The sequence below is a fragment of the Budorcas taxicolor genome, chromosome 25, assembly GCF_023091745.1.
Source record: "Budorcas taxicolor isolate Tak-1 chromosome 25, Takin1.1, whole genome shotgun sequence".
In the NCBI taxonomy this organism is placed as follows: Eukaryota; Metazoa; Chordata; class Mammalia; order Artiodactyla; family Bovidae; genus Budorcas; species Budorcas taxicolor.
The window spans coordinates 43,963,292-43,982,191 of NC_068934.1; the positions used below are offsets into that span (position 1 = coordinate 43,963,292).

General features: G+C 52.1%; 1 protein-coding gene and 1 non-coding gene across 2 annotated transcripts; both read right to left on the minus strand.

Annotated features, from left to right (window-relative positions):
• Positions 1-3,806: 3,806 nt before the first annotated feature.
• On the minus strand, positions 3,807-9,438 carry BATF2 (basic leucine zipper ATF-like transcription factor 2). Its single transcript, XM_052662466.1, has 3 exons — positions 9,329-9,438; positions 7,699-7,803; positions 3,807-4,490 (listed from the first exon to the last, which is right to left on the minus strand). Exons 1-3 carry the CDS (start codon positions 9,365-9,367, stop codon positions 3,807-3,809), a joined length of 828 nt encoding a protein of 275 aa, XP_052518426.1. The 5' UTR covers positions 9,368-9,438.
• Positions 9,439-12,425: 2,987 nt separating this feature from the next.
• On the minus strand, positions 12,426-12,551 carry LOC128069315 (U6atac minor spliceosomal RNA). Its single transcript, XR_008201569.1, has one exon. It is a non-coding gene; the product is annotated as a U6atac minor spliceosomal RNA (small nuclear RNA).
• Between the last annotated feature and the right edge of the window lie 6,349 nt (positions 12,552-18,900).

Genomic DNA, 18,900 nt, shown 5'->3' on the forward strand with positions numbered 1-18,900 from the left:
GATTATCTCTGCCCACTGCTGGGGGCATTACCGCTGCCTTCAAGGGGTCAAAATTGTTTCCTCCTAAAAACAAATAGTCTCCCCAAGGAAAGCCAGCTGCTAGTGCTGCTGCTGCTAAGTCGCTTCCGTCGTGTCTGACTCTGTGCGACCCCATAGACGGCAGCCCACCAGGCTCCGCCGTCCCTGGGATTCTCCAGGCAAGAACACTGGAGTGGGTTAGTGCTGATGATAAAAGGAAAGAGAAGGTATCCAAGAAAGTACTAGTTCTCACCCAGCGTGATGAGCAACCTCTAAAACGAATATTCTCCCAATGACCCTGCCTTCTGTGTTTTTGTTTTTGTTTTTCTGTTTTTGGCTGCAGTGGGTCTTCGTTGCTGCACGCTAACTTTCTCTAGTTCTGGCAAATGGGGGCTCCTCTTCACTGAAGTGCACAGAATTCTCCTTGCAGTGGCTTCTCTTGTAGAGCGCAGGCTCTAGAGTACAGGCTCAGTGGCTGTGGCACATGGGCTTAGCTGCTCCACAGCATGTGGAATCTTCCTGGGCCAGGGATCGAACCCGTGTCCCCTGCACTGGCAGGCAGATTCTCATCCACGGAACCACCAGGGAAGGCCCCACCTTCTGGTTTTTATGCCTTTGTGACATCCTCTTCTCTTGAGTGTGGGCTGGATCTAGTAACTTGCCTCTACTCAACAGAGTATAGTAAAACTGACAGGATGTCATTTCTGAAATTAAGTTACAAAAAGACTGTGGCTTCTGATCGCTCACCTTTTTCACTTTCTAGCTTGCTTGTTCTGAGCGAAGCCAGCTGCCATGTCCAACAGCCCTATGGAGAGGCCCACATGGCAAGGAGATAATACCTGCACCCAACAGCCTGTAAGAACCTGAGGTCCTCAGTCCAGCAGCCCTCCAGGAACTCAGTTCTGCCAATGACCTGGTGAATAAGCTTGGGAGTGGACCTTCTGGGGCCCACAGGCAGCCATACATGTGAGCTTGGGAGCAGATCCCCCAGTTGAGCCTTCGGAAGATTGCAGCTCCAGCCAACACTTTGAGATTTGGGGGCTGTTTTTTGTTTTGTTTTGTTTTGTTTTCATTTGCTTGGGTTTTTGTTGTTGTTTGTGTGGACCATGTTTAAAGACTTAATTGAATTTGTTACAATATTGCTTCTGTTTCATGTTTATTTTTTTCTTTTTGGCCCCAAGGCATGCAGGATCTTAGGTCCCTGAACAGGGATGGAACTTGACCCTCCTGCATTGGGAGGTGAAGTCTTAACCACTGGGCCACCGGAGAAGTCCTTGGGCAACACTTTGATTGACGCCTGTGAGAAACCCTGAGCCGCTAAGCTGTGCCCAGATTCCCACTCTACGGGAATTTTAAGATGATAAATGTTTGTTGATTAAACCACTGGGTTTTGGAATAATTTGTTATGCAGCAATAGACACACCCAGATATAGATTTCTAGGATATATTCAACCATGTGAAAGCCTTCTGCCACAGTGGTGGCTGTTTACAATTCGGGGATTCACAGATATTAGCTCATATGCCTCAAGAATCTACAGCACCTCCTCCCACTCCTTTGATTCTGTTTATATTTTTAAACAAACATAACATAAAACTATAGTGACAGTTGCACATTTTATTTTTTCTGCTTGATATGTTGTAAGCATTTTCTCACCTCATTAAATATTCTTCAAAGCATTCTTTGTTCTTACCATCTCTTCTGGGGTATGAGTATACCAACATTAATTAAGTCACTCCCCTCTCTTATTTTGAGCTTAAGGTAGGATTTTACCTTCTTGGGTCATGTCTATGGGCATGTTTCAGCCCCTCCATTCAGGGCCTACAGGGAAAGTTCCAGGAAGGTAGAAGGCAGAATCACCTGTAGTTAAGTGCTCCTGAGTTACATCAAGCCTATACCATTTCCTAGCTATGTGACCTTTACACCCGTGGGCCTTGGTTTCCCCTTCCAAACAATGGGGTAATAATTATATCTACTTTCCAGAGTTATTAGAGGCATCAGTGAGTTAACCCAAGTTACACAGAGAGTGCCTGACAAATTTTAGGTTATACAGACACAAGCCAGGCCACAGTGTCCTCATCACCCAACGAGTCCTCGAGCACCATACGTCACACCGACTTTTCTCCCAGACTCAAGCCAGCCTCCAACCAACAGTGTCTTGGCTTCCCTCCCACCAGTCTGTTCTCCCTGAACCTGCTGGTGACTCCTGCTCTGTAGCCATCCACAATCCTGTGGCCACGACACCTCCTCTTCCTGCATGACTCTGAGCAAGTCCAACCCATCTTAAGGCCTCAATCTCCTCATCTGCAAAATGGGAAGGGAGGTTGGATTAAGAGGTCCATGAGGGATTGCCCACCTAAGATTCTAGACCATGCTCTTTCCTTTCAAAGGTTTTTTGGTTTCAATAGTACAAAGTACAGTCAGAATTTTAAACAACTAACTAAAGCAGAAAGAATTGGAAAACACTTTATTTACCATAACATAGGTACCATGTGCTCAGCATTTCCTGGAGTGTGTCACGTACTAGCCTAGTGTCTGCTTACGTGTGTAAATCTGGGTGAAGAGCTGGAGCTTCTCATCTCTCTCCCCTTACAGTGTTTGTCTTCAGTCTGAATGAGAACCCACCATCCCCCACTTCCGCCCCCATCCCCAAGCAGGCGCTGCAACTGCGCTCCTATCTGGTCCCAGGCCCCTGCTCCATCAGGCCAAAGAGCAACAGGGGCATTGCTCAGAGGGGCTGGAGGGTAATGGGAGTCTGTGAGCTGTACGGGGATGAGGGCAGTACTGAAGAAGACACAGGTCTCACTGCATGCTAAGTGCTAAGTCGTTCAGTCATGTCCAACTCTTTGCCACCCCACGGACTGTAGCCTGGCAGGCTCCTCTGTCCATGGGGATTCTCCAGGCAAGAATACTGGAGTGGGTTGCCATGCCCTCCTCCAGGGGATCTTCCCAACCTAGGGATGGAACCTGCGTCTCTTACGTCTCCTGCGTTGGCAGGCAAGTTCTTTACCACTGTCACCACCTGGGAAGCAGGGAATCACAAAACAAAAGGTTCAAGTCCAGCACTTGCTCAAACCTAAGTTTGCATCTGCTCCTTCCCTCATTCTTTCCACCTGCCTTTTGTGCAAGACATGAATGCTCTCAGAAGTCCATTCACCATGGCCCTGGGAGGAAGGTAGAGGTAGGGAGCTATTTGGGAATAGCTTGGTGAGCTGACCCTTCAGAATCCAAGGTCACCATGTGGCTATGGACCCTCAGTGTGTAGAAATCCCAGAGGGGACTGCTCCAGGCTTGTCCACAACTCCAACTCACAGGTTCAGCTCTTTGGCATTGAAAAAACTACTAGGAGCAGAAAGGATTCTCTTCTGGGCTCCTGCTTGGCCCTTCCCCACCTGGGTTTGGACTCTGGACCAGCCCCAGTAAGGGCAAAATTTCAGAAATTACAGGGCTTTGTGGCCCTGGGAATCACAGAGCAAAAGGGAGAGTCCCTGCCCACTCCCAGCACTTAAACCTCTCAGGCCGGCTCTAGGTTTCTAGGACCCCAGCCCCTAGGGTGCCTGGGCCTGGATCCCACCAGGAGAAGGAGGAGCAGATTGTGATGTTTCGGGTCCCAAGAAAGGCTATGTGACCTTGGACAAGTCACTTGGCTTCTCTGAGCCTCTGTGTCCTTTCCACTTCTAGTTAGCTGGTCAGCCAAGAAAGGCAGCCCTCAGCAGCAACAGGAGATGCCTGTGTGCTGAGGCTGCTTCCTGGGTCCGAGGAAGGGGTTAGCTCAGTTCTGGGGGCCAGGTTAGAAGTGGACTTGAGCAGAAGAGAGCAGAGGGAAGTCCAGGAGGGGGTGGGGGCTGGGATCCACGCCCAGCCCTTGCCAATCTGCTGCTGAGGAAGCTGGCTTATGCTCCCTGCCCTGCAGAGACCCCAGCCCTGGAGCAGCTGAGGGGCTGTGGGGTGTGGACCCTGGCTTCCCCCTGGTGGGGTGCTCCAGCCTGAGGAACTCTAGAGGGGCAGGTTGGGCTGTGGGGCTGGGCAGGAGGGTGTTGAGCTTGGAGGAAGGTCTCAGCAGGCCAGAGCCAGCAGGGGAGGCGGACTGGGCAGGGCTGGGTGACAGTCGTGCAGGAGATGTAGTGACTGCAGCGGGACCAAGGGACAGGGAGGGCAGGGGGGACAGGAGGAGGCCGAGGGACCCACGAGGCTGCGGGTCTGGAGAGGGTTGCAGAGCCGAGGGAGAAGAGACTGGGGTCCGGAACAGGCCCAGCTGCTCCTGGCAGCCATGTTGTCCGTGGGGCACGGAGCCTGGGGGCCGCTCGGCCTGGCCCCAGCAGCCAGCGGCCCCCGGAGCCAAGCAGGAGGCACAGTCCAGCGGGCACAGGCGCTCATGCACGTGCAGGGCCTGAGTCCACCAGGCCAGCTCAGCCTGAAGGGCCTGGATCTCCTTCCGCAGGGCGTGGTTCTGCTTCTCCAGTGACTCATGCTGCTGGGGGGAGAAGCAGATATAGGTGGGGAGGGTTATGTCAGCCAGAATCAGAGGCCCAGCTTGAGCCCTAGTTCCCAATGGCCCAGGGTCCTCAATTTAGGAGGAAAGATACCGCTGCCACCTCAATGCCCTTTTGGCTGCTCTCTGGCCAGACATGACCACCAGCTCAGACCTGTCTGCTCTCTCTCCCCAGTGCCAGGTGCCTGAGCCAGCCAGCCTGGGATCTCCGCTCACCGGGAGCTCCACCAGCCTCCTAAGTGGTGCGCCTCTCAAACTGCCTGATCTCTTGGCCCAGAGGAGACCTTCGCTGGCTGCAGTGCCAATGGAACATTAAAGCCCTTTAACACCTCCCACGACTCCCCACGTGTGGTGGCCTCAGCTCACACTTCCAGTTTCATCTCTCCAGCTGCTCCTGATGCCCCCACTTCCTGTTCCTCAAATGGACTCTGCTTCCTCGCCACACTTGCAGTCTCCTCTGCCTGGACAATTCTGGCCCCGCTTCCCCAGTCGAATCCTGACATGGCCTTCTTGTGACAACTTAGATGCCCTCTGTCCTGGACACTTCTAGGCTGCTCAGTGCCACTGCCAGACCTCCTCGACATCCAGCACTTGCCCACCGAGGCACTGTGGGCAGAGTCCAGGCTCACAGTTTACAGGTTGGCAGCACAGGTGTGCTCTCTTCGGCATTTAGGTTCTGTTCTGCTGAGCGCTGGGTGGGAACCCGGTGGGACAGTAATCAGTGTGAAGTTCTAAACAATCATTTATTAGTATGATGGCAACAGTGGTGGAAAATGCAGAAGCAACTTTATTTCCACAGCTCATCAGACTCAGAGAAGGCAATGGCACCCCACTCCAGTACTCTTGCCTGGAGAATCCCATGGACGGAGGAGCCTGGTGGGCTGCAGTCCATGGGGTCGCGAAGAGTCGGACACAACTGAGCGACTTTGCTTTCACTTTTCACTTTCATGCACTGGAGCAGGAAATGGCAACCCACTCCAGTGTTCTTGCCTGGAGAATCCCAGAGACGGGGGAGCCTGGTGGACTGCCATCTATGGGGTCGCACAGAGTCGGACATGACTGAAGCGACTTAGTAGAAGCAGCAGCAGGCTCAGTGACTTCCTTTGAGCCCCTTGCCCTGCCTTTTATGGACACTTTCTAAAAGAAGAAGCTGCAAGGGTGTTTTATATTAAAATGTTGCTTAAGCCATGGACTCAAAGTTCTAACAGGCCTCAGAGCCACCCACAGCCCCCCTCCCAAGCTGGTTTCTGCTGTGGAAGGTGGAAAGACATTTTAAAAACATGTCATTAGGTCACTCTTTACCTAAATTCTGCAAAGGCATCAATACACCTCCAGAAACTGGGTCACTTATTCATTCATTTACCACCCTCAGGTTGCTCAACTGTCACCTCCTCTGGGAGGGCTTCCCTAGTGAGGTTTCCATCACCCCACATGTCCCACTCCCTTCCCTGTTCCCTGCTTTAATCCTTCCTGGGACACTAATCACTATCTGGTATCCCAAATACCTCATAGGTCATTTATTTGTCTATCTGGCTCCCCCGTGAAAATATGAGCCTTGAGGAGGGTGAACTGGACTTTTCTCTGCTGTGTTCACAGCTGTATCTCCAGTGCTTAGAACTGTGCTTGCCGCATGAGAGATACTCAGTAGGCATTTCTGGAAGGAAGGAATAAATGAGCTCATGAAGTCTCAGCTGCCTCCAGGCAGGCCATCCTGGGCATCAGTCCTCGTTCGCATGCATTGTACAGGGTGCTACTCTCTTAAGCTCATGCCAAGCCCTATTTCATTCGCCTGCAGTGCTTTTTCTTACCTTCATTTGGAAAACTCCTATTCATCCTTCAAAACCAGCTCAGACTTCATTTCTGTATCACCTTGACCCAACTATCTATATGTTGTTCCTACCTATGAGTTCCCACTTTATTTTGACTCTATTGTTCACTCCAGAGAGAAATACTGAGTTCCTTCCATCTGCCAGGCACTGGTCCAGGTGACGGGGAGACAGTAGGCAGCAGAAGCGTTCCCTGCCTTCAGGCTGCTTACAGTCTGGTGAGGAAGACAAGCAATGGCCCACATCTAGACTTGTGATGCAAGGTCAGTGTTAACCAGAAAAATAAAGCAGAGTAATAGGTGAGGTCTATTTAGCTCAGATGTTTAGAAAGACCTCCTCCTTTTGAGGCGGTGACATTTGAGCCAAACAGCCAGCAAGGAGTGAAGATCTAGCTGGGCTGCTGTCTGAAGATAGAGGGAGCAGCCGGGGGAGCCCCTGAGGCTGGACATGCTCCATCAGGGAAGGAACACAGAGAACGAGGTGCAGGATGTTGGGAGAGGAAGGTGGACAGTGGGGGTGGGGTCGCAGAGAGCGTAGGACCTTTGGGTGTGGAGGGCTCTGAAGTTTACTCGTTGCAGTAAGGACTATCACGTATGCAGCCCAACCAAAGGCCAGGTCCTGAACCCAGCTCTTAACGGTCCCCCCGAGGTGTGTCCTTTCTGCACAGAGGAAGAAGGGAAACCCCAAGGTCAGGTTAGCATCTGAGGTCAGGTTACCATCCAAGGTGAAGAGGCAAGTGTGAGTAGAGCCTCCCCACCCTCCACCCCACCAGGCCCCTTGGCCTCCTTTAGTCTTCACAAGGGTCCTGCCAGGGGGCAGGGATTTTTGGATGAGGACAGTGAAGCTCAGTGAAGGAAAAGACCTGCAGCTATGGAATGCAGCAGCTGGGACTCTAAAGCCAGCCCATCTTAACCCTGAACCAGTTTCTCGCAGACGGTCTTGGCCACTCACATCAGAACCCCGACAGGCAGGGTGATCGCCACAGTGCAGCACCTCTGAGGTGGGTTCTGGATGGGCAGGGCTCAGGGACCTACCTTTGGATGAAGGCCTCGCCTGGTCACCGGGCCAGGTTCTCCCTGTTTCCCTCCACTTCTTGTCTCCTCCCTCTAGACTGGGGGCGCCTTGAGGGCAGGCCTGGGCTGAGAATGCACTGTCATGCCCCTGGAGCCCAGCGTGTATCTGGCACACAATTTCCGCTCAGCACTCAGGAATTTCTGAATCTCAGCTGCAGAGCCCTCCTCTCTCCCCAGGTTCAGGGCCCCTGGCACCTACAGCAGTGCAGGGGAACTGCTGATTAGTGCGACAGAGAAGAGGTGGCCAGCCCGGGTGAGTGACGTCGGGGATGGGAAGGGAGGCGTCCCCACCTGGTGCAGGGCATCTGCCTTGCTCGTGTGCTTCTGCCGGCTTCTCTGGGCGGCCGCCCGGTTCTTCTCTTTCTTCCTCAGCTGCCTCTGATGCTCCTCAGCATCCTGTAGGGGCCCGACAGGGGCGGGCTAGCTGTAAAGCCATTCCCTTCTCTTTTGGGGGGGTCAGCGCCATGCGGCCTGTGGCATCTTAGTTTAGCTCAGGTGTTTGGAAAGACCTTGTCCTACTGAAGCAGTGACATTTGAGCCAAACACCCAGCAAGGAGTGAGGGTCTAGCTGGGATGCTGTCTAAAGGTAGAGGGAGCCGCCAGGGTTCAAACCCGTGACCCCTAAATTGGAAGCCTGGAGACTTAACCACTGAACCACCAGGGAAGTCTTAGCCATATCCTTCTTGAATCAAGTCCCCGAGGGTCCCCTTTCCACCAGAAGCCCTCTCTGGCTCCATCGGTGTCCACACACCCCATCACAGACACAGCACAGCTCGGTGGAATGCCAGCCTCACATACATACCACTCACAGCTCATGACGGGGCAGCACACGCCCCAGACAGAACCCGCTTCACACCTACAGGCTCCTTATGCACCGTGTTGCTCTGGGTAGATCATTCACTTCCCTGAGCCCCATTGCCTGATCTGCCCCAAATGGAGGCACTGGTGCCTTCCTCACCGGCTGGAAAGCTGGCAGGGGTTAATAAAAGTCGCAGTTGTTCTAATCACTACTGTTTCCACCGTTAAGGCATTGATTTCTCTAGCCTGAGCTCCTTCTGTGAGGACGAGAGGGGGGGTGGTTCTGATTCTACTCTGCGTTCCCCTGCCCAGCTCAGGCCCAAAGCTGATATTCATTTATCCCACAAATATTTGCACACCTACTATGTGCCACGCACTGAGCTGAAGGGACACAGCAGCAAACATAAGAGGCAGTACTTCCTGCCCTCAAGCTACTTGCATTCTAGTGGGCCAGCAGCCTAGAATGAGAGAATGAGTCCCTTCTGACAGAAGAGCGGAAGCAGAGGGTGACAGCTGTGACTCTCCCCCTTCACTGGGGGAGAATAGTTAACCCACATGCCCAGGGCTCTGGAAAATCAGACAAGCGGGAACACTGGAGACCCCACAACCCCCTCCCTCAGGTCACTCTGGGAGGTGTGTTCTGAGTGTGGGGATCTCAGGCAGGACCCTGGCCTCCCTCGCTGAGGACTCTGCAACTCCTAAGTTCCTGGCCACAGCAGGCCCCTTGCAAGTGCTGGGGGACTGAGAGACTGGAGCCTGGAGGGGAAAGACCTGCCATAAGAGAAGGGCCTGAGCCTCTGGTACTTGGGTTCTGGACTAGAGGCAAGGCCTCCAGGGGAGCTGTGGCCAGAAAGCTCAGGGAGGAAAGAGGAGGCTCCTGTAATGGCAGCGTAGGACAGGTAGGTGAGGAGAGAGCTGTAATCAGAGGCCAAGTTCTAAACTGAAGCCTGGATCTGCAACGTGAGATCAGGAAAGCCCTCAAGCCAAACCCCTAAGCAGACTGAGGCCCAGAGACGGGTGTGTGAGGCCTCCGCCCCCCAGCACCCCCCAGCCCCTGCGTCGGCCCCGGCACCCTGGGGCATATTCCCCTTCTTAGCCCCTGAACCTGCTCCCCTGCACTCACCGTCCTGGTCAGAGGCCCATCGCCCCCGCAGAGGTGCATGGTGGGGAGGAGAACACGGGTTCACACCGGTGGGGCGTCCCTCAGCTGCTGTGACCTCCCAGTGCCCTCTTGGGGCCCAAGGAAGTGGCAGCTCTTTAAATCCCCGGTGACCACTCCGCCCCCAACAAGCCAAGTTTCAGTTTCTCCTAAAGCCACCGGCTGCTCAGAATCCCAGGCTCGGCTTGGCTCACGTGGCTGGAATTTCCTAACACGAACGGGCCTTCCGGTTGGGCCCCTTTTCTGGGATGAGGACGGTGGAGTGTGGCCAGAGGAGGGGGGCTGAAGGCCAGGTGTGGGGAGGCTATTGTAGGAGAGGGCGGGCAGGCTGCCAGAGACAGAGCCAAGAGGAGAAGCCAGTGGGGCACCAAGGGCTCACCAGGGATGTGGGGGCACCCCTGGGCTCCACAACTGCAGGAGCCAGGTTCACAGCCCACTTTTGGCTCGTTGGAGCTGTGCAGTTTTGAGAAGGTGATTTACCCTCTCTGAGCCTTAGTTGCCTCATCTGTAAAGGGAGATGATATAGATATCCACTCACAGGCTTGATGTAGGGACTAAGCAAGATAATACAACCACCTCCCCCAACGCTGTGAGACTAATAATGTTGAGACAAGTCTGCAAAAATAAGCAACAGCCCTTAAATAGATGAACAGATGGCTAATGGCTGTGTTTTCATACAACAGACCACGCAGCAGTAGAGAGAGTGACGTCTAGCAGTTAAGAGCACAGCCCCCGAGCTACGTGACTCGGGTATGTCATTTCACCTTTCTGTGCCTCTGTTTCCAAATCTGTTAAGTGGGGACAAAGATAATTTTGTTGCAAAGGTGACGTATGTGAAGGCACCTGAAAGCATGCCTGGTGCAGAACGAGGGCTCAACAAATATTCACAATTGTGATGCGATGGAAGAGTCAAAGCTGCGTGTATCATCATGTCTAAAAGTTCATTCTTCCACTTGGAAGAAAATGACAAGTGGCAACCAGATCTGAATAACACCATTTCTGAAATGTTGAATAATACGGATATGTAATTATGTAGGAAAAGTATAAAAACATGCATGAGAATCAGAAACACAAAATTCAGAGAGTGGTGGCTTGCTGGGGGTGGAGGTGGAGAGGGACTAAAGGGGACCCACAGAGACTTGAGTGTGTCTGTGACATATCATTGCTTCAGCTGTGGGAACACAGTTGTCTTGTGATAGTATTATTAGCTACACTCTGGGGTCCTGGAGAGGGAAAGGGCAACCCATTCCAGTATTCTTTCCTGGGAAATCCCATGGATAGGGGAGCCTGGTGGGCTACAGTCTGTGGGGTCACGAAGAGTCAGATACGACTTAGTGAGTAGACCACCACCACCACACTTTGGGGTAGTCCTGAAATGTTTCATAATAAAAACTTTTGTTAAAGATCTAAAAAAAACCTGAAGCCCCAGGCAAATCTGTATGATTGCTGTATCTCTAAGACAGACCATGCTTGGGAGCGACAGCAGTTCAGGGGATGGTGGAGCCATTAATCCCCGTCCAAGAACAGCATCATAACTGATATACAGTGAAGAGTCAGTCCTGTGGTCTGCTGACCAGAGCATCTGGGGGTTGTGCCTGAGTCTCAGGGGCTCAAGGCTGATGGTGTGGGTAAATACTGTGGATTCCATCTTCTGACAGATAATGGTGTCCTGAGAGATAATGTGTTGAGGAGTTCACAGCTGTCTCTGAGCTTATTAGAAAAGAACACTGTCAGGAACTCCCTGGTGGTCCAGTGCTTTGGACACAGCACTTTCACTGCCGTGGCCTGGGTTCAATCCCTGGTTGGGGAACTAAGATCCCTACAAGACTCATGAGCAGCCAAAAACGAGAAAAAGAAAAGAACACTGCAATTGATTAGCAATGTCTGCCATGCCGTAATTGATCAGTGATGCCTGTCATGAGCAGGGCATTGACAGCAATACTCCCCTGCTACCCACCCCAGTATTCTTGCTGGGAGAACTCTGGGGCAGAGGAGCCTGGTGGGCTACAGTCCATGGGGTCACAGACAGTCAGACACAACTGAGAGACGTGGGCTTCCCCAGTAGCTCAGACAGTAAAGAATCTGCCTGCAGTGCAGGAGACCTAGGTTCAACCCCTGGGTTGGGAAGATCCCCTGGAGAAGAGACTGGCTACACTCTAGTGTTCTTGCCTGGAGAATTCTGTGGACAGAGGAGCCTGGTGGGCTGCAGTCCACAGGGTTGCAAAGAGTCAGACAGGGCTGAGAGACCAACACTTTCATGCCTACAAGTGGGCATGAAACCTGTTTCTGCTTTAGAGTCAGACTGGACTCTGACACCTGGCACTCTCCTCACCAAGTCTAGCACCTGGGATCTCAGTGTCCTCTTATATATGCTGTGGATGACCAGGAAATCATACCTGTTTACAAAATTGATTTGAAGATGGGAAAGAATGAAATGAGAAGAGAGCTCTTTTTTTTTTTTTTGGACATAGACTGGTGATTCGATTCTTACATGATAGTATACATGTTTCAATGCCATTCTCCCAAATCATCCCACCCTCTCCCTCTCCCTCTGAGTCCAAAAGTCCGCTATACACATCTGTGTCTTTTTTGCTGTCTTGCATACAGGGTCGTCATTGCCATCTTTCTAAATTCCATATATATGTGTTAGTATACTGTATTGGTGTTTTTCTTTCTGGCTTACTTCACTCTGTATAATTGGCTCCAGTTTCATCCATCTCATCAGAACTGATTCAAATGTATTCTTTTTAACGGCTGAGTAATACCCCATTGTGTATATGTACCACAGCTTTCTTATCCATTCATCTGCTGATGGACATCTAGATTGCTTCCATGTCCTGGCTATTATAAACAGTGCTGCGATGAACATTGGGGTACATGTGTCTCTTTCAGTTCTGGTTTCCTCAGTGTGTATGCCCAGCAGTGGGATTGCTGGGTCATATGGCAGTTCTATTTGCAATTTTTTAAGGAATCTCCACACTGTTTTCCATAGTGGCTGTACTAGTCTGCATTCCCACCAACAGTGTAGGAGGGTTCCCTTTTCTCCACACCCTCTCCAGCATAAAAAATATGGTTAGATGCCACAAAGTAGGTGGCAATGCCTTAACCGTATGCGTGTTGTTAGGCCCGAGAGCCTCTTCCATCCTTGTCAAGGGGAGTGCTAACCTTCTCTCCTTTCATACAACACAAGAGAAGAGAGCTCTTTGCATATTGTGAAGTACTATCTGGCTAGACTCCATTCCCATTCCTGAGATTTGTGGGGACACAGGAGGAATTATGCCACCTCATAATTTTAAATGCCTGGGTACACTTGGGATTGGGCATGACGGCGGGGCCTGGCCCTCCTTGTGTGTGAAGGGCCTGGGGGAGGAGGCTAAAGTGGGGGCACCCCATGCAGTGAGGCTGCCCCAACTACTCTGAATTACTTCTGTTTCCCAGAAACCAGGAGGGCTGAGGCCTCTTGCCCAAGGCGGGCACCTGAGGGGCTCATTAGGCCATAAGCTCCTCAGGGAAGGATCTGGGGGAGCCACAGGCATGATGTAACCAAGGAAAACACACCTGGAGGTGGGGAGGGAGGGGTGAGTAGGGCTAGGGCCCAGGTATCCCCACCTCAAGCTCCCAGCCCCAGATATAGACCCCAAGTGTTCCCCTCTCAAGACTTTGGCTTCTGGCGAAGGGCGACAGCAAGTGTTCCTGTGACCCCTCTCAGAAGGCCACAGCCCCAGAGGAAAATCACAGAAGGCAGCATTTATGGCTTGATGTCCCTGAGGAGTGGCAGGGAGTCAGGGACACAGAGTGGGTAATGTTTAACCGTGAATGGCCGTGCCAGGCTGGCAGAGTAGGCTTCAGGGCCACCCAGTCCAACTTCTTACTTAGAAGGTGAGGAACTAATGCCCAGAGAGGCAAGGTCATCTGGGGGAAGGGGGCGGAGCTGGAGGGGGGACACACCACCTTCCTCCAAGCCCCGTCTGTCTCCACACCCCGCATGGAAGGCCCCAGTCTATGAGTCCCAGGACTCGAGCACCTCCATGGGTGAAGGCTTGGAGGCCTCCCCAAACCAGACTGACAGAGTGAGCTCCTGGGCAGCAAGATCGCTGCCTGTCTTACTCTCTGAAGCATCTCCAGCACCTCAAACACTGCCTCCACCTAATGTTGTTGCTGTTCGGTCGCTCAGTTGTGTCCGACTCTGCGACCCTGTGGACTGCAGCACACCAGGCTTCCCTGTCCTTCACCATCTCCTGGAGCTTGCTCAAACTCATGTCCACAGAGTCGATGATGCCATCCAACCATCTCATCCTCTGTTGCCCTCTTCTTCTCCTGCCCTCAGTCTTTCCCAGCATCAGGGTCTTTTCCAGTGAGTCAGCTCTTTGCATCAAGTGGCCAAAGTACTGGAGCTTTAACTTCAGCATCAGTCCTTCCAATGAGTATTCAGGGCTGATTTCCTTTAGGATTGACTGGTTTGCACTTGATTAACGAACACATGAGTGAAAGTCCAGCATGCAGGCAGCTTGCCAGCAGGGAACCCCACCAACTTCCTGGATGAGTAAAATACTTTCGCTTTCCTCATTCCTAGGTTCCTGGGGGACTCTCCCTAACTAACTTCTTCATTTTACCAGTGGGGAAACTGAGGTAACAGGAGGGGACTGTCACACAGCTGGTTGGGAGAGGCCAGGATGCATTGATTACCTTGTCCCAATTCCCTCCCACACCTCCTAGAGTGAGAGAGATGCCCAGGGTCTTCAGTCACCCCCTCTCTTTCTAGGCCCTGTCCACGTGCACCCCTCGGTTGAGGCCTGGCCTCTCCAGGGCACCCCAAGCGAGCTTCAGATGATGGCAAGGAGAGAAACAGGCCAGGTGCCAGCTGGTGGGGCTGAGGCTGGCTATCGACTTCCTGCCATGAGCATGGATAGGCCCTCATGGAAGCTAAGCCTCAGCTGGGAGGGGTTCACAACCGAATGGGGTGTAGGACGCATGCCCAGCATATTGCTGGGCAGGGCAGGAGGGTGACAGCCTGCCTCTATGAAGGCGTCTGTGGCAGGCAGAGAGCACTTCCTGTTGGGGAGATCAGAGGCTTCCCAGAGAAAGAAAGGAAGGACGTTGTCTTTGGGAAGGACACTGAAGAACGGGGAGAGGGACTTGACCCAGGGCCCGGAACTTGATCTCAAGCAAGTCATTTAACTAACGGGACTTCCCTGGTGGTCCACTGGTTAAGAATCTGCCTGGCAATGGTGGGCATGTAGGTTCAACCCCTGGTTGGGGAACTAAGATCTCACATACTGCAGGGCAACGAAGCCCACGAGCCGCAACTACTGAGCCTGTGCACCGCAACAAAGACCCTGCATGCCGCCACTAAGGCCCAACGCAGCCAAATAAGTAAATAAACATTTTTAATTACAAAAAAAACCTAACTAACCTCTTTCTGGCTTATTGTAAAATGGGGGTAATAACATAAGTATCTAGAAGTAATACATATGAAGTGCTTAGAACACTGCCTGGTGCACAGTAAGTCCCATAAATATCTTTTAAGCTTTTAACAGATGCACTTAATAAAAAACTGATGGACTTTTTGTTCACATACCGCAGGCTTGTATTTTGGTTTTTTCATTATTACTTTTATTACTATTATTAATTTTAGGGAAAAAAATGGCAGAGTGCAAGATCAGGCATGAGTTTTTTTATTCTAATGAAATACAGTTAGTGAAAAGAGGGTTAATGAATGTGTCCATATGTAAAGAGCAGCACATATTTGATGAAAACTGCTCAAAATTTCTCATGCTTACAAAGGAGTCTCAATAAGAGGTGGGAAATGAGCTGTCTCTAGACTCTTAGTTTATAAATGATCTGGCTAGGCTTAGGTTACTGACAAGTTTTGAGAATACCAGCTTCAGGCATGGGTTGATCATGATGCCCAAACAAGGCCATCAGGAGTCAGTGCTTCACCCTACCTGCTCTGTCCCTGACTGGCTTCATTCTCAGGCAGCTCCTGCTCATGGTGGTAAGATGGCCACTAGAAACACCAGCTTAGCTGCCCCAAGAGGGGCATCCCTGCTACTTTCCCATTATTTCCAACAAAGATATCAGACCTGGCTCTGCTTGGTCTGCCCTGAGTCACGTGCCTGTTCCTGACATCAGTCACTGTGGCCAGGAGACAAGGTGAGATAGGTACGGCTGGGGTCCCCTAGGGGCCAGGGGTGAGGGAGGGGAACTTGCAGAGGGCTTGGGGCACTGTTGGCAGGAGAAGGGGGACCGGATGCTGGGCTGATGTCACCACCTTGGCTGAGATTCAGATATGAGGAAGCTGCCTTTCTGCAGTATATCCCTTGGCCGGGTCATGTCCCCAGCTGGGACAGGCTCAATCCCCACGTGTCTCTCACACCAAGCCCGGCTCTCTCTCCTTTTATTGCCTCAGAGGGACCTGTAAGTGGGAAAGATGAACAATGCTGGGCAAGGACGGGTAGTGACGTCGTGGGGACAACCCACGGCATAGGGAGAAAAGGACTGACTTTCACTTCAGCATGGCACCTTCACCGTGGGGGTTCTCATTAAAGCTGGAATCTGCAAATAGCTGGGCCTCCCAGGGAGAGGGCAACTTCATGGGGTCTCTGTGATGCCATTACCTCCCAATCCTGCCGGGTCCCCTGGGGCCTCCAAAGCTTTACGTTTCTGATTCTCCGCTACTTCTTGAATGTACATGTCTTTCTGGGAAGCTGACTCAAACCTCTGGAAGAGGGCAGGGACTATAAATAGTAAACAACCGAGCCCTGAAGAGTGGGCGAGCCTCCCAGGGCTTCTCGGGTATGGCAAGAGAGACCACAGCACATGGATTTCCCCAGGTGGCCCAAGTCCCACACAGGTTGAGTTCAAATCCCCGCTCTGCATCTTCTATTCATGTGAACTTGGATAGGGCCCTTAGTTTCTCTGGGCCTCAGTTTCCTCATCTGTATAATGGGCCATGGTGATAACTGAAACCACATCTGGACAGCAGTCACTGGCGAGCTCCTTCTTGTCCCTGTGTCCCTGGCTGGGCCTCCCTAGTGATGTCACATTTAGACTGTCCACTTTGGATGGTGGAGAAGCCCAGGCTGGGCACCGTGCTGAGATCCTCGACACTGGAGAGCAAAGACAGTCTCCCTGGCCTTGGAGGGAGCGTTTCCCTTCTTCAAACAGTTCTCTCCCCCTGAGCTTCTGTGTTGGTTCCCACGAGAGCTCTGAGAGGCAGGAAACTCTCACTAGGAGGCTAGTTTGGGAGGCGGGCGGCCAGGGTCATGAGCAAGGGCTGGAGGACTGAGGTGGGATGAGGGCTAAAGCCCAGCCCCGAGTGGCCAGCAACTCATGAGCACAGACCAGAGAGCACTCGCCACAGCTAGCCCAGCCCAGGATTCATACCAAGGGTGCCAAGAGCTTTGGCAAGGCAGACTGGCAGTACTTCATGGTCAGAAGATTCTAGAGATTGTCATCCAGTCTCCTTGTTTTACAGTTGGGGAGGGGACTTGCCTCGGGGCAGGGAGGCAGCAGAGCCAGGCAGGTTCTGCTGCAGCCCCGGATTCTTGTCCCCTGTGACTTCTCACTTATCCAGCTAACGTCTGCCAGCTCTGCTGTGGATATAGCAGGGACACAGGGCACCCTCAGAAGAGCAGGAAGCACTCTCACTTGTGGCAGAAACCTGCCATGGGTCCTTGGGAGAAGGACTCTGACCTTCGTCGTTGAAGCACCGTTGAAGACGGGGCCTCCCATGGGTCCTGGGCCAGGTGGGGGCCCCCAGTCAGAAGCAGCCCAGGAAGTTGTCCCAGGAGAACTGGGTTCACCTGCAGCTCAGGGACTGCCAGGGACGAGGCCTCTGGCAGACTTGGGCCCTCTTTGGGGCTCAATTTCCTCATATGTAAAACGAAGGAATGTGACCACTGACCTCTGAGAGCCCTTTTGCTCTGGGTGGAGGTTGGGAACAGCCTGAGGCCTACGGGGAGGAGACACCTCTAAGCTGGAGGGAGTTCCTGCCATTTGAGAGAAAAGAGTCAGTATTTTACTGAAACAGGGGCTGAGCGCCGAACCGACGGTGGATGCACGGCCACCAGAGACCCAGCACTTCCTGCCTTCCACGGCAGGCCCCAGCTCCCACTCGACACCCGCGGGTAGGCTGCCTGTGAGACGCCCTGCTTGGCTGGGGCCTGGTCTGGGCGTTGAGCTCTATGGGGTCTCAGAGGAGAGGGTGGGGGTCAGGCCTGGGCTGAGAAGCTTGGTGGTTAGGAACAAAATTGATGCGGCTCTGCTGCTTTCGGGCCACGTGAGCAGCTAGAAAGCAGTTAGTGAACCCTTTGTCCCGTTCCTTTTACTCAACAGATATTTACTGAGCATCTATTATGTGGTAGGCCCTGTTCCAGGTACTGTGATCAGCTTAAAAAAAAAAATCCAAATCCTGCTGTTGGGACTTTCCTGGTGGTCCAGTGGTTAAGAATCTGCCTTCTAATGCAGCGGACGCAGGGGATTGTGAAGACTTCTTTACATTCCTTTTATACTGATACATGGTAGTTACTTTAATTCTCAGATCCACCTTGCATGGCAAACATAATTAGTATACTGTTTGTACAAAGGAGACAATAGAAACTCAAAACGGTTAATGATTTGACCCAATTCACAAAGGTGATGGTGGTTCAGTCATTCAGTCTGACTCCGCGACTCTATAGACTATAGAACACCAGGCTCCTCTGTCTATGATTCTCCAGGCAAGAATACTGGAGTGGGTTGCCATTTCCTTCTCCAGGGGAACTTTCTTACCCAGGGATTGAATCTGGGTCTCCTGTATTGCAGGCAGCCTTCTGCATTTCAGGCTGATTCTTTACTGACTGAGCCAGCATGGAAGCCGCCTGCCTTCTAATGCAGGGGATGCAGGTTCAATCCCTGGTTGAGGAACTCAGATCCCACATGCCTCAGAGCAACTAACCTTGTGTGTCACAACTACTAAGTCCGTGAGCCACAATGAAGATCCCGTGCAGCCAAAATAAAAAACCAAAACAAAAAGAAACAAATCCGTGCCCTCGTGGTGCTTCCATTCTTGAGGGGATGGAGGTGTAGGGGAGAATAAATTGGGATCAGTTAAGGGAATTACATAGGCTGATAGGAGGACTTAGGTGTCACAAGGGAATACAGAGCAAAACAAAGGATTTGGAGAATGTGGGTAGGGGATTGGGCTGTTTCAAACTTAACAAGGGTGGTCACACTGGACCTCGTTGTGCTATTTGAACAACAACAACAACAAAATTTTGTTTTTTTTTAATCTTTTTTTGGGGGCGCCACACCCTGTGGCTTGTGGGATCTTAATTCCCCAACCAGGGATTGAACCTGTGCCCTCAGCAGTGAAAAGCACGGAGTCCTAACTGCTGGAGCCCCAGGGAATGCCCCTATAAAATTGTTTTGAGACGTTGAACGTTTGAGCAAAAAATTGGAGAGAGAGAGGTGACAAGGAGGTTTGCGTTAGGGGTGCAGGTCATTCGGAGGACTGACATGCAGGGGCGGAACAGGCGATGGGGGCATAGAGAATG

Excerpts from the sequence above, each read along its gene's own strand:
- BATF2 (XM_052662466.1), bottom strand. The coding sequence starts at position 9,367 with ATGCACCTCTGCGGGGGCGATGGGCCTCTGACCAGGACG. Across the intron at positions 7,804-9,328 it reads ATGGGCCTCTGACCAGGACG|GATGCTGAGGAGCATCAGAG; the intron begins GTGAGTGCAGGG and ends GGGCCCCTACAG. Across the intron at positions 4,491-7,698 it reads AGGCAGATGCCCTGCACCAG|CAGCATGAGTCACTGGAGAA; the intron begins GTGGGGACGCCT and ends TTCTCCCCCCAG.